Source organism: Danio rerio, chromosome 4 (assembly GCF_049306965.1).
Source record: "Danio rerio strain Tuebingen ecotype United States chromosome 4, GRCz12tu, whole genome shotgun sequence".
NCBI lineage: Eukaryota > Metazoa > Chordata > Actinopteri > Cypriniformes > Danionidae > Danio > Danio rerio.
In genome coordinates, this window is record NC_133179.1 from 40926323 (window position 1) to 40941172 (window position 14850).

A 14850-nucleotide genomic window follows, 5' to 3' on the forward strand; every position below is an offset into this window, starting at 1 on the left:
GCTGAGGACATCGACCTGGACAGATTGTTGTGCACAGATTTAGTTTATTGTAGTTTTTTAAAACTTTTAAAACATTTGTCCATTTTTTATTATTATGATGTACGTTTATGTTAGAATACAAGTAGAGCTTGCTTGTTTTTACACAATATTTTTTTTTTCAAATAAATATCTAAAATATGTTAAAAATATGATTAATTAATATTTTATTATTAAATGTATTAAATTATAATATTTTTTTGGCAAATAAAAAGTATTTTTTTCATCTGGGTATTTTGAAAAGTTATTTAGCCATTAGACCTTTATAAGTCTAAAATTTAATTCATAATGGTCTTAAAAATGTCTAAAAAGTCTTAAATTTAACTTGGTAAAACCTGCAGAAACCCTGGTTTAAAGTATGTCAAAAATTGTGGATGCCCCCAATATTAAATATGCTGAATGAAATGGACACTCAAATAATTAGTTGTTATAAAACATTGAACAGTCTGAGATTATAGACCATGTTCTTTATACACCAGCAGGCGGCGCCATTGGAATATTTTTGCTTGAGACGTTTTTAAAGAATTAACTTTCAGATCCTAAAATCAGAGTTATGCTTCTTAGGCATGGCATGGGGCGATAACCATGTTCAAGGTTTACCGCTGTTTGGAAAAGTCAATGTTTTACAAACCGCCAACATTTTCTGCTGTGCCTTTTTAATAAATCTGTGATTAATTTGAATGATTTAGCCTGACATGTTTACTGCTCCAAAATATTTTATAAGTTTCTGAGAAGAAAATATATTTTAGTTTATCATACCATCAGAATCTTAAACTGGCCCATGCCAAATCCTTGATGTTGCAAAGTCATATTTTCTCATTTTATTATTTTTCTTTGTATGTATAGTCATTAACACACTTGTATGTAGAGCAAGTAGTGTGACTGTTTGCTTAAAGTATTCTGGCACCATGCCGGATCTCCGGCGTGCGGCCCTGAGGGGAAAAAAAAATTCAGAGCCTGCACATGCAGTTTAATTATAGGAATCCTCAAAATAACCGATTAACTGTTAACCGAAAGAGTGCATTTGTAACCGATTAATGTTATCAGTTAAACAATAAAAAAAATACTTTATATATTTTTAAAGTTTGGCTGCATAAGGGGCATATGTTGAATAGTTACTAACGACCGCGAGTGTTTTGCTGTTGCGTGCTGTGTGCTCGAGCGGGAAAAAGCGTATAACCTCAGTCTCGTCTTTTTTATTCTTCAATCAAATGAAAGCACTGCAGGGTTTCTGTTGAGGTGACAGCAGTGTTTGGGTTGTCAAGGTGACTATGGCAAACTTTTAATGATGGAGGAGACTTGGGGTTGCTGGTTCAATCCAGAGCTGTATTACTTTACAGATCTTGAATATCATAATATTTTTAAAATTACAATTATAACATCGACAGCAACACGACTCACGCACACCAGCTGATTCAGTCGTTTTCCAGTGACATAAAAAAAGAGCACTGGGTGTAACTGCCCATGATTTAATGTACTCGCTTTGCTTGCCCTAATTGGAGTCACCACAGGAGGGCGCTCTAGACTAATAGGATTTAAGTGAGACAAAGCAGAGTAAGAGCAATTTACGTTTGTTCACGAGCTAACAGGTACAGCTCGGAAGAATGCCTTGAGCTTTTAGTGTCCCTTCGGCAAGCAGAGCGAGGTATGTTTTGTTTATTGTTTGATTTATTTGGAAAATGTTAGATGTTTTGTAAATGTTTGTTGTTTGTTTTTCTATGTTGTTTGTTTGTTTTCTCTAGTTTTACGGTGCTTTGGTGCTTTTGGTGCCTTTGGTCTTTTGATGCTTCTGTGTATACAACAAAGAACTGAGACGATGATTTATGTGATGAACTTTATTGCATCCAAGTAAACCTTTTTAAATGCACCCGTCAAAAACTCTCTGCCTATTCTTTGAAAGCTGAAGGGCTGCTACAGTAAAACTCGCTGCTACACATGGCGTTTGCATCACGTTGGTGATTCATCACATGAGTGTCATGTTACAAGCCTTCATCTCGTCTGTGGCACTGCATGGTATCTACAACAGACTGAAACTACACTAGGACGGCGACTTTACACGGTTAACTGGGAAAACTCTTCATGAAAGACTGAAAGGTGACTGCAAACAAACGTTGTGGACTCAGAGGTACAAGAAAGGGAAAAATAGTTATCTATTTATTACTTTTGGGATAATTGCAATTTTTAAAGAAAAAAAAGGATTTATATTTGTATGCTTTGATGAATTTGTATGCAGTAATTGAAGTTTGAGAATGAGGAGTGACTAATGATTTAAGTGCTCATGTTTCAAGGTGTTTGTGTAATGTTGGGCTTATATTCATGATGCATGTATTAGACAAATGTTTGCAATTTTAAAGTGCTTAAAGTCTTAGGAGTTTATACTGTTGTTGCACATGTGATTTTGACTTATTACCTTTGCTATAATATTTTAGGTGTTTAAATTTGTCTGATGTAAGCAGGTTGCTGATTTAAGTTGTAGACAGACAAAATGGACGACACAGCGGAGCAAATGGCGGCACAAGCAAGTCAAAGGTCAGTTCTTGATAAAGATCTGAATAGTACAACAGAAATGCAACAGGTTAGATCAAGATCAAGCTCTCGAAAAAGAAATCCCACAGAAAAGGGTTTAGAAATGCAAAAACAAGAGACAAAAAAGCACGAGAAAGCCTTTAATAAAGCTTATACTTCCTGGAAGCAGACAGCTAAAGAAATTAGATGTAAATTAAAAGCCTTATGCACATGTGAAGAGCTTGAGCAAATTTTGAAAGACATTCAAACTAGTCAGGATGTTGTCACTCAACATTATGCCCCATTTCTGCGTAATCAAACTGCTACTCAAGAGATTGTAAGAAGAGTAGATGTTTGTTCCATATTGAGTACAGAAATTTGTGATTTGGTGAGCAAACGAATAGAAACTGTTGATGTCATTCAAAAAAGGGAAGTAGTTAAAGAGAGAGTTAGGCAGATATTGAACAAAGAGGAGTATGAGTCTATATTTGGTTGTACCAATACAGAGACCATTATCTCAGTATCGTCACAGACTGTAGAAAGTTCGTCAGCTGTCTCAGAAACTTCCTCTGAAGCTTCAAGTAAACGAGCTGATGCAGTGGCAGAACTTGCGGCTAAAGTAGAGCAGAAAAGGGCCATTCAAGAAATTTCCAATCAGCAAGCTCGACTAGTTAAACTGGAGAATGACTGGAAGCTGGAAGAAGCAAGAATGTTAGCGGATATTAAACAGAAAGAAATTGAAATTCGCTCTAAGTTAGAAGAAGAAAAAGCAAAATTGCAATTGTTACAAGCGGAAAAAGATGTCAACGTAGCTGCAGCTCGAGTGAAAGCTTATAACAATGCAGAAAGTTGTCTTGAAGAGAGCAGTTTGGAAGACGACGAGACCGGAAATGTCATTTATCCTGAACGAAGAAAAGCTTCTAACAAACCTCAACGTAATCCTGTGATAAATCCATTACCTTCACAAACATTTCAAGAAGAAAGTAAAACTAAAGAGACTGAGAATTTAGCTCAAGCATTAGTGAACTCCTTAAGTATAAGTCGTTTACCTGTTCCAGAACCAACCACTTTTAATGGTGATCCTCTGAAGTTTATTGAATGGAAAATGTCCTTCACAGCACTCATTGATTGTAAATCCATCCCAGCAAGTGAGAAAATGTTCTATTTAAAAACCTATCTTGCAGGAGAAGCTCATAAGGCCGTAGAAGGGTTCTTTTATAAGAACTCAGATGATACATATCAGGGTGCTTGGAGAGTCTTGGAGGAGAGGTATGGAAACCCATTCATTATTCAGCGTGCTTTTCGAGAGAGACTCATGAAATGGCCCAAGGTGGGAGTAAACGATCCATTTTCCTTGAGAGAGTTCAGTGATTTCTTGCAAGGTTGTGTTGAAGCTATTCCACAAGTCAAAGGTTTGTCCATCTTGAATGATTGTGAGGAAAATTACAAGTTGCTTAAGAAGTTGCCAGAATGGATTGTCCGTAAATGGAACAGAATTGTTGTTGAAGAGTTGGATATGACAGGAGACTATCCAAGTTTTAAGCAATTTGCTGAATTCTTGAAGAAGGAATCAAAGATAGCTTGCAACCCTTTCACTTCTCCACTGCTAGTCAGTTCAAAGGTTCCAGATGAAAAGTATCTGAAAAGAGCAAAAGCTTTCAATATTAAGGCTCAAGTAAAAGATTCAAGACCAGAATTCAAGGTAACATCACCATGTTCTGTGTGTAAGAGTGAAATTCATAGTATCGTTAAATGTCCTATCTTTGCAGAGAAGCCCATGGATGATAAAAGATCTTTCATTCGTGAAAATCACATGTGTTTTGGATGCTTGAGAAGAGGGCATATTTTTAGGGACTGTAGGAGACGGCATATTTGTGGAACATGTGGACTGCGTCATCCAACTTGTCTGCACGAAGATAAACGCAAACATTCAGAGGTATCCCAAGCAGATATTACATCAGAAGCATATACAAGTCAAGAGGGCCAAAGGGCAATGTCTTATGCAGTAACACAACATGTCTCTGCTACTTCTAGTATTGTTCCAGTGTTTATCTCCACAGTACAAGAGCCACAAAATGAGATCCTTACCTATGCCTTACTCGATACACAAAGTGACACAAGCTTTATTTTGAAGGATTTTATTGATGAGCTGCAAGTGAGCAGTCAAGCGGTGAAGCTGAAACTCAGTACTATGACGACTACAGACACAATTACTTCAAGTAACAAGGTTAGTGGTCTACGAATCCGAGGACTTCAAGGTGGGAAATGTATCCAAATACCTCAAGTGTATACGTGTGATTTCATTCCTGTGGATAAAGCTCACATTCCAACGAAGAAAACTGCATTATGCTGGTCTCATCTTAAGCACATAGCCAATGAAATGCCACCACTTCAGAGTTGTGATATAGGACTATTGATTGGATATGACTGCCCTTCAGCGTTGGCTCCCCTAGAGGTCATAATCGGTAAGGAAAATGAGCCTTTTGCACAGAAAACCGCGCTGGGCTGGAGCATTATTGGTCTTTGTAATCCCCACTTAGACAGACAAGGAAGTCAAAGTTTTGTTCATCGAGTGTCTGTGAAAGAAATGAGAGTTCCAACAGCTAATGATGTCTTGAAAGTTTTGGAGTGTGACTTTAATGAGAAAAGTTATGAAGACAAATATGTGTCACAGGAAGATGTCCGCTTTATTCGTTATCTCAGTGATAACATCAAGCATAAAGAAGATGGACATTTTCAGTTACCTCTTCCTTTCAAGAGCAGTAATCCACCTTCACTCCCTAACAACAAGAGGCTGGCTTTATTACGTCTGCAGCATTTAGGTAAGAAGTTAAGGTCAAATCAACAGTACCATGAGAATTACAAGATTTTTATGGAAGAAATGCTCAACAAGGGAGATGCAGAGATTGCTCCAGTAATACCTGATAAAGAAATAGCTTGGTATATACCACATCATGGAGTTTACCACCCTCACAAGCCAGACAAGTTAAGAGTAGTATTTGATTGCTCATCAAAATTCTGTGGCATATCTCTTAACGATACTCTTCTTACTGGTCCAGATTTGATTAATTCTCTGGTGGGAGTACTTTGTAGATTCAGGAAGGAAGCCGTTGCTGTGACATGTGACATTGAAAAGATGTTTCATCAATTTCATGTCCCCCCTGAAGAGAGAGATTATTTAAGATTCCTATGGTGGAAGAATGGGGATTTGAAAGAAGAGCCCATTGAATATAGAATGACTGTGCATCTTTTTGGTGCAGCTTCATCTCCTGGGTGTGCGAACTTTGGCCTGAAGTATCTCGCAGAGAAGTACAAATCTGAGTATTCTGAAGCCTCTTCATTTGTGAATAATAACTTTTATGTGGATGATGGCTTAATTTCAGTTCCATCTATACAGGAAGCTAAAGATTTGATTGCAGAAGCTAAAACCCTGTGCAAGCTTGGAGGGTTACGTCTCCATAAGTTTAACTCAAATGAGAAAGATGTCTTGCGCTGTGTGGATTCGTCAGAGTGGGCGGTTTCTTCTAAGCCACTAAATTTGACTCCTGAATCATCTGGTCATGTTCTTGGCATACAGTGGTCTACAAAGGATGACACATTCAGTTTCAACACTCAACTTAAAGATCAGCCTGCAACACGTCGAGGTATCTTGTCAATTGTATCTTCCTTATATGATCCCATTGGATTTGTTGCTCCTTTCCTTTTGAAGGGAAAGTGCATTTTGCAGGAGCTCTGTCAGAGAAATATGGAATGGGACGATTCTCTCCCTGATGACTTAATTCCACGGTGGGAGGAGTGGAAAAATAGTCTCCAGGACTTGAAACATTTTACTGTTCCAAGATGTTACTATCCTTCGTCCTTTAGTAAGATTGTGTTGACAGAGTTGCATCATTTCTCAGATGCAAGCAACCTTGGTTATGGTGCATGTTCCTACTTAAGAGTCAAGAGTGACAAAAATGAAGTGCATTGTTGCCTAGTAATGGCCAAGGCTCGAGTGGCACCTATAAAAATCAAGAGTATTCCAAGACTGGAATTGGCTGCTGCGGTGGTTTCTGCTAGACTGAGTGTTTTGCTAAAAGCTGAACTGCAAATGATGATCGATCAAGAGTTCTTTTGGTCTGATTCACAAGTTGTTCTTGCATATCTCAACAATGAAGCAAGAAGGTTTCACGTGTTTGTCGCTAATCGTGTTCAATTAATCAAGGAAATTACAAATACAAGCCAGTGGTATCATGTCAACACATCTGAAAATCCTGCTGACCATGCCTCTAGAGGTTTACTCATTTCAGAGTTGAGATCTACTAACTGGATGACTGGACCTACATTTCTATGGGACCAAGAAGTGTGTCCAGCTCCAAACACTTCAACTAAATTACTAGTAGGAGATCCTGAAGTCAAACTTGTACAGGTACGGCTGACTAAAAGTAGTGATACTGCTAACTTCCTTGATCGATTTGGCCACTTCTCTTCCCTGAGAACTCTAATCAATGTTGTTGCTCGAATAAAAAGGCTAGCATTAAGGAAGAAATGTCTTAAGGATATTGTCACCGTTGAAGAACGCAAGTGTGCATTACAGGCTGTGATTAAGCTTATTCAAGAACGAGCCTTCTCCCAAGAAATCCAAACAATCCAAGGAGGTAAGACTCTTCAGAAGTCCAGTTCACTTTTCCACCTGGATCCCATCTTGAAAAATGGTCTTCGTGTTGGAGGAAGGTTGAAAGGATCATCTCTTAGCGAAGAGGTTAAACATCCATTAATTTTGCCCAAAGAGAGCCACATTACCAACCTTATTCTAAAACACTATCACAGCAAAATTTGCCATCAAGGAAGGTCCCAAACGCTTATGGAACTCAGGACACATGGATTTTGGATTATTGGTGGCAGTAAGTCGGTTGCTAAGTTAATCTACAATTGCGTTCAATGTCGGAAACTCAGGCGACCAGTGGAGGAACAACAAATGGCAGAACTTCCAAAAGAACGTACTGAAGCCTCTTCCCCGTTCTGCTACACGGGTATGGATTGTTTTGGTCCATTTATTATAAAAAAGGGACGAAAGGAGTACAAAAGGTATGGCCTTCTTTTCACTTGCCTTTCATCACGAGCAGTCCACATTGAAATGCTTGAAGACCTATCAACAGACATGTTCATTAATGCTTTGAGATGTTTCATAAGTCTGCGAGGAGCTGTTCGTCAACTTTATTGCGACTGTGGTACAAACTTTGTAGGAGCTAGAAATGAATTCAAACAGGCTCTTAAGGAATGCAATGTCAAAACACTGGAGAGATATCTTGCGGAAAATCAGTGTGAGTTTATCTTTAATGCTGCCTCAGCTAGTCACTCAGGAGGTGTCTGGGAACGTCAAATTAGGACTGTGCGTAATGTGCTGAATTCTACTCTTTCTTTGTGCCCTGGTAGACTGGATGACTCTTCTCTAAGAACATTGTTTTATGAAGCGATGGCTATTGTTAATAGTCGACCATTAACTGTGGATGGAATAAACGACCCAAAATCACTAGAACCTTTAACTCCTAATCATCTTGTTTTAATGAAATCCGAGACTGCTCTTCCTCCCCCAGGGAAGTTTCTAAAGGAAGACGTGTATGCTACAAAAAGGTGGCGCAGGGTTCAGTACTTGATTGAACAGTTTTGGAGTCGTTGGAAAAGGGAATATCTCCTGAATATATCCACAAGACAGAAGTGGCACGTACCTCGACGTAATCTTAAAGTAAATGACATTGTAATCATTAAAGATGACATGCTTCCTAGAAACAAATGGCAGTTAGGTAGGGTTGTTGAGGTTTTTCCAGGTAACGATGGCCTTGTTAGACGCGTTAAAGTTCAAACAGGAGAACAAAAACAGAAAACGGGGTTGGGGCACCATTCTTCACATTCAGTTATTGAGCGACCAATCCAAAAATTGGTTGTTATAGTTGAGAGTGATTAGTTGCAACTTTCTTGCATCAGACAAATAATGTTAATTTTGTATGTGGATTTATTTTGTGAGTTAAATTTGAAGTTAAAATCATGTATGATATTTGTTTTGTTTGTTTGATTCATACCATGATTTGGTGGGAGTGTAACTGCCCATGATTTAATGTACTCGCTTTGCTTGCCCTAATTGGAGTCACCACAGGAGGGCGCTCTAGACTAATAGGATTTAAGTGAGACAAAGCAGAGTAAGAGCAATTTACGTTTGTTCACGAGCTAACAGGTACAGCTCGGAAGAATGCCTTGAGCTTTTAGTGTCCCTTCGGCAAGCAGAGCGAGGTATGTTTTGTTTATTGTTTGATTTATTTGGAAAATGTTAGATGTTTTGTAAATGTTTGTTGTTTGTTTTTCTATGTTGTTTGTTTGTTTTCTCTAGTTTTACGGTGCTTTGGTGCTTTTGGTGCCTTTGGTCTTTTGATGCTTCTGTGTATACAACAAAGAACTGAGACGATGATTTATGTGATGAACTTTATTGCATCCAAGTAAACCTTTTTAAATGCACCCGTCAAAAACTCTCTGCCTATTCTTTGAAAGCTGAAGGGCTGCTACACTGGGCTTCTTTTTTTTTTTTTTTGTTACAGATGTTGCCAAGGACTACATTTATGAATATAACGTTAGAGGCGATTCAGCGAGTTCAAATTCAGCCATGAAACTCGTTGGAAAACCTGTTACATTGCCTATTTGGGAACATTTTGGATTTGTGGCGTACGAGAAAGGCGAACCAATAATTTGGATGAAACAATTTGCAGGGCTTGTTTTTTTATTTAAAAATAGATAAATAAATAAATAAATAAATAAATAAATAAATAAAACACCTGACCGATAGGATGCAACAAAGAAAAAGCATGTTTTTAATCATTCTTCATAATCTGATTCATAGCCTACATGTAATAAACCCATATTGCGCCAACAAGAACAAGCTCTAAAAGGTAAAGTTTAAAGTGCGAGGAGTTATTGATATGCTATTAATATTAGTTGTTAAAATTAATGATCATAAACACGACCTGCGTTGTATAATAAATGCCGTCATGGTGTCGTGTCTGCGATCTTTTCTCGTTGAAGAATAGATAATTCATGTTATCCCCGTCTTCCCAAACAGGTTTTCATCCACAGTTTCCACTTTTGTTTCTTCTCAAACCATAAAGTATCGCTGTAGCAGGCCCGGCGACAGGATGTCATAATTCATAATTCAATTTCATCAATGAAGGTCAGGCAACGATACCGTTTCAATTAATGCAGACAGATCATGGCTTAAGAACCAAACAAGTGGTTTAAATTAAATGTCAGTCTCCTTTTTTCTTTCAGTTTTATTTTAAATAAATGTTTTAAGTTTTAGGTAAAGACGTCAAACTATGTCCACACATGCAAGCTAAACTAAATCATGCTTTATTACCCAACCAATATCAGCATTAGGAAAAAAAATTAAATGTTGCAATTGAATGCCATTTAAAATATTTGTTAAACAAATTTTACTTTAAAAAAAGCATATATATCTATTAAAACTGAATAAAGTACATCGTCTAATCGGAAATAAAGGAAATTAGTTATTATTTCCATTATTACATGTATTAAAAGGCTAGTCTTTTAATTAAGTTAGTTAATTGATCTGAAAATCTTAGTTGCATTTTCTTTTTTTGTAAATAATAAAAGTTGCATCAGATTGATGAAAACAAACCTGAATACCCGTGTGAACAGGGCCACAATGACTTCTTTTTTTATTTTTATTTTTTTACATAGAAACTATAGAATAGTGTCTTTTGTCTATAGACTGGCAAATGCATCTGAAAAAGAAACTGCTAAATCTCTGTGAATATTTGGTAACTTATAAAACAAATGTTGTCTGGTTTAGTGATATTAGTAATGCATAAAAAATGCAAAGGAGAATTCTCCTACACTTGACACACTGATGACTGCCACTTTGTGATGGCTTTTAAGGTGGTTAATGAGGTTTGTTGTGTTACCTTGGGAAGTTTGGACTGAACAATCTACATTGTAAAAGCGCTATACAAATAAAGGTGAATTGAATTGAAATAAACAGGAGCAAAGGCTACCTGATCACCATTACATTCCTCGAAAAAAACACTTGCAATCTAGACGCAGTCACCTCATGCTTGTGTTGTGCTACAATCTGTAAACTCCACTCATTAAAATAATGGCTGGGTGTTTATGCTGTAAAATCATGACTATATTTAATTATTGACTGTGGACCACAAATATCGTTATCATGATAATAATATGATAATTGTGCAGCCCTATACCCTTTCATTATGTTCTTGGCTGTTTTTCACCCATTGACTTTCATTATAACCACAATTTTTTAACCACAAAGCCATGAAACCAAGTCTATCAGATAAAGAGCAGGAGTCAGAGATTCAATTAAAAGAAAGTTTACTGTAGATAGTTTGCAGTTTCATCAGCAGAGGCCAGCTTAAACACTCGCAAAAAGTTTGTAGACCGCTTAACATACAAACTCAGAACAACAACATTTAGACCCTTACATACCGTCATTAACTGTATAATATAATGCCAAAAAGCATTCTCTCTTTTCTCTCTCCGCGAACTGTTTTTAGATACGCATCAGTAAAGTGCACTGAAACTCCAAGAAAACAAAACACACAGATAACTGGAAAGGATTATTTGAACCTATGGGCTTACAATATACTGATGCCCTTTCTTTCTAGGCTTTATTGGTGATAAAGGTCAGAATTGTTGAACCATTATTGCCTTTTAGCATAAGAAGAGGAGAGAAACTAGCCAGACAGTAATGTGTGAATTGTGGAGCGGGCTAAATTTAAAGAAACATGTATTTTTTTTAGAAGGTGTACTTTTTTTTTTTGCTTTTATTCTTGCCATAATAAAAATATGTATAGAGCAACCCATGTTCTGCTGTCATTAATATTTTAATAAATTATAATAGGTAGAACTGTCCGAGATATGAACAAAAGCAAGTGATGCATCAAAGTTTGATCCTTTACTTCAGCAACTTCACGTGCATCCTACCTCTAGTATATGCTTTTGCGCAGTCCCATACGATTAGTGGAGATACGTCTGAGGTGTCATTTATACTTAATTTAATTTAAGTTCACTTGTGATAAATGAAATGAATTCATTATTGTTGAGGAGCGAAGTGTTAGGTCTCCATTGTTTGGAAGTATGCTTATTACCTAAGTCCCATAATATTTCTATTGGTAAATGGTCCGACGTGGCCATCTGTAATATCTTCATACTAGTTATTCTGTGCAGCTCATCTCTGGAAGTAAAAAAATAATCTATTCTGGAGTAAGACTGATGGCTATGTTAATAGAATGTGAAGTCTTTGGGATTTGGAAAATTGCTTCGCCATACGTCATACGTAAGTTCTGAAGATTAAGATTTTATTATACTCATTCACGAGCATGGGGTATTGGATATGGGTTGTCTATCTAAGTGTTGTGACATAGTACAATTGAAGTCTCCTCTAATTACTAATATTCTTGAGCTATGCTGTATAATTGTGTTGAAAACTTTTTTTAATAAAAGCTGGTCTATCCTCCTTTGGAGCATATATATTCATGAGTGATAGTTCAATGCTATCCATAGAGCCATTTAGCAATATAAATCTACGCTCAAGATCTTTTTGGATATTTACTAAGTTAAAGAAACAATAAATATTTAAGTAAATAAAATTAAGTAATAAAAGAAAAAAATAGAATGAAATAAAAAGACATTGGAACATTGGGGGGGGGATGAGTTCATCAGAATCTGGATTCAAACTGAGTTCTTGCTCGAATGTGTCATTTACCATGCGTTTTACAAGCTACGCCACTCACACTGTTAAAGACGCTGCAAAATTTTAAACCTATAAATCACACTATCTCTTTTTAAACCCACTCAGTGCTATGTTCAAACTTAACTGTGTTAACAGCATCAGCTCAACTGTTCCACTCTATTTTTTTTCTTTTGTTATTAATTCCGGAGAACAAACTTGCAGATAACAAGTTTTCTCTGGTCTACCTCCGAAAGCAGCACCTCCAATTAACATTCTATTCAAAGTTTCTCATTTGGCTTGCTTTTGCTGTTGCTTTTTTGTTGGGTTTTGCCAAAGTAGAGTCATTAGCATATTCATTCGAGGGAGGAGGCAAGGAGGGGTTTTGCGCTCTTCCATGTTGCGCTCAGTTTCACGTTCATTCGAATGTACGAGAATATGCGTGTTATTCGGCGTATGCAGTGTTTCAGACTCCTACAGAACCATAATTTTTGAAACTCAAAATTAACAGCTTCATAAACAGAGACGTGTTTTTCCAAGCATAAAAACTGCTGTATAAAGTTAGCTAATCCGTTCATTTCATGGAAGAAAACAAATACCTCAGGGAAATTAATTGTAATGATCAGTCAAATCCAACGTAAGGAGTCGAGAGTGGATTATCACCTAATAAGTTTGAATGCAGGATACTCATCGTTAAGTGTTGTAATCTTCAGGTAGAATAAGTGTCAACTATTAGATTGATTGTCAGATATGATTTTCTTTTTCACATAATCCATTGCCTCGGACGGAATCTGAAACCACTTTTCTTTTCCATTGTGTGAAATTCGGAACCTTGCCGGAAAAAGCTGTCCATATTGCACGTCCTGTCGCCCCCGAAGAGCTCTCCTGACATCAGTGAAGACTGCTCTGCCCCTGCAACATTGGCGGCGTAATCCTGAAAGATGGTGATTTGATTAACGTTGTGAATGAGCATTGTGCGTTCTCTGGCTTTTTGTAAGATCTCCACGGCATCTCCATCGTAATGTAACTTTGCGGTTATGGTACAAGGCTTGTCCCCTGGCCTTTTTGGAACAAGGCTATGATGTGAGTGGTCAATTTTGACATCTCTGTTCATTTGAAGCACTTTTTTTAGCAGTTTAAATACTGCTGTAGTTTTGATCCCGGGAGCTCGGAGATTACAGTAACGCGCATATTTCCACCTTCTCATGCGCCCTTCCATATCTTCACATTTTTCTTTTAAGTCGTCAACGTGCCTTGTGAGTTTAGTTACAGTTGCTTGGAGAGTGACCATCTCGTCTGACCAAGTTGAGAGTCCTCCCTCTACATCCTTAATGTTCTCTTTTATTTGGTCAATTTCAGATGGCATAGCGGTGGCATTATTCAAGATTTCGGGTCTCATAGCCTGTAGTTCAGATTTAAGTGCATCAAAATCCTCTGTCAATGCGTTCTTCAATTTTTTTAGTTATTACAGATCATTTGTCCACTCTTAAGGAGCAGAGAATGTCCGCCTTTATCTTCTCGAAGACAGTATTTGTATCGTCAGGCCGTCCAGAAGGAGATCCAGGCTCACTGGAACTACTCTGCCCCGAGGCTTCGGGCCTTACGGTGGTAGGGCCAGAATACTTGTATTTATGGAGATTCGCTGCCATCCTTGACTGTATTTAATCAACGTGGTCTTCTGTTCGTTTGCAAGAACAAATACTGTTCATTCCCAGACATTAAACAGCTGTTAATATAACAGTTTTTTAAGATTATATAGGAGCGCTGAAAACACGTGTTTACTCCATCACGCTTGGCAGCGCCCCCTCGACTGACACAGTTTTAATGGACTCTATGCAAGATCTCTTCCGCGTTTGTGATTAGCCCTCATGTCAACTTCTGGTACAGCACCACGATCACTGTAAGCGGATGGCGCAGTTGATGATGATAGATTACACTCGTTGTTTATAAGTTTCCTTGCATAACCATGAAGGACAATAATGGAATCGTGAGAAAGAGTGCTGTCACACCAAACAGCAAAGAAGAAAAGGGGTTAAAATTCTACATTTCGAGTTGCATCGATCATTTTGAGGGTGAGTATTATTATGCTATATATAAGAAAAGCAATTAAATGCTAGCCATATCTTTTTTTCCTCATAGTTCATATTGATTTTTATGTTGTTTTAATTACCTGTATCATTTCTATCCATCTGCCTGTCTATCTATTTACATGTATGTGTACATTGTGTCCTCAATATCCATTAGTATAAACGTTACTATGGGTTATTTCTCACTGTCCTATAAGAGTGGAGTGACGGGAGATCAGCATTTCAGGTTGATAGTGAAGTCAGATAAGCTGCAAAGTTTGAGTGAAAGGTTATTTATACTCGGGATGGTTATTTATACTCGGGATCCAGCTCATCTACAATAACATCAAATTGTTTCAGGGGAAGCCAAACTTTTTTTTTTTTTTTTTTTTTTTTACCTGTCAAGATGACTGCAGATTTGAACAAACACTCACACAACTTTTTTTGTTTAAAATTGTCAAATTTACACGTGTCAAAAAAATTATTTATATTTATGCTGCAGTGCAAATG

The 14850-nt window shown here is 37.3% G+C and overlaps 2 protein-coding genes across 4 annotated transcripts in view; one reads left to right on the forward strand and one right to left on the reverse strand.

The window, feature by feature from the left end:
- The window catches only part of LOC110439461 (uncharacterized), a 1085403-nt gene that overhangs the window by 911502 nt on the left and 159051 nt on the right, over positions 1-14850 (reverse strand). The window lies entirely within an intron of this gene.
- The window catches only part of LOC137490929 (uncharacterized), a 28330-nt gene that overhangs the window by 2822 nt on the left and 10658 nt on the right, over positions 1-14850 (forward strand). Inside the window, exon 3 of one of the 3 annotated variants that reach the window (XM_073947736.1) lies at positions 13746-14346. The exons of the other annotated variants lie outside the window; for them this stretch is intronic. Within the exon in view, the coding sequence (XP_073803837.1) occupies positions 14241-14346 (106 nt within the window). The 5' untranslated portion in view covers positions 13746-14240. The remainder of the gene's footprint in view (positions 1-13745; positions 14347-14850) is intronic. 3 annotated transcript variants of the gene reach the window in all.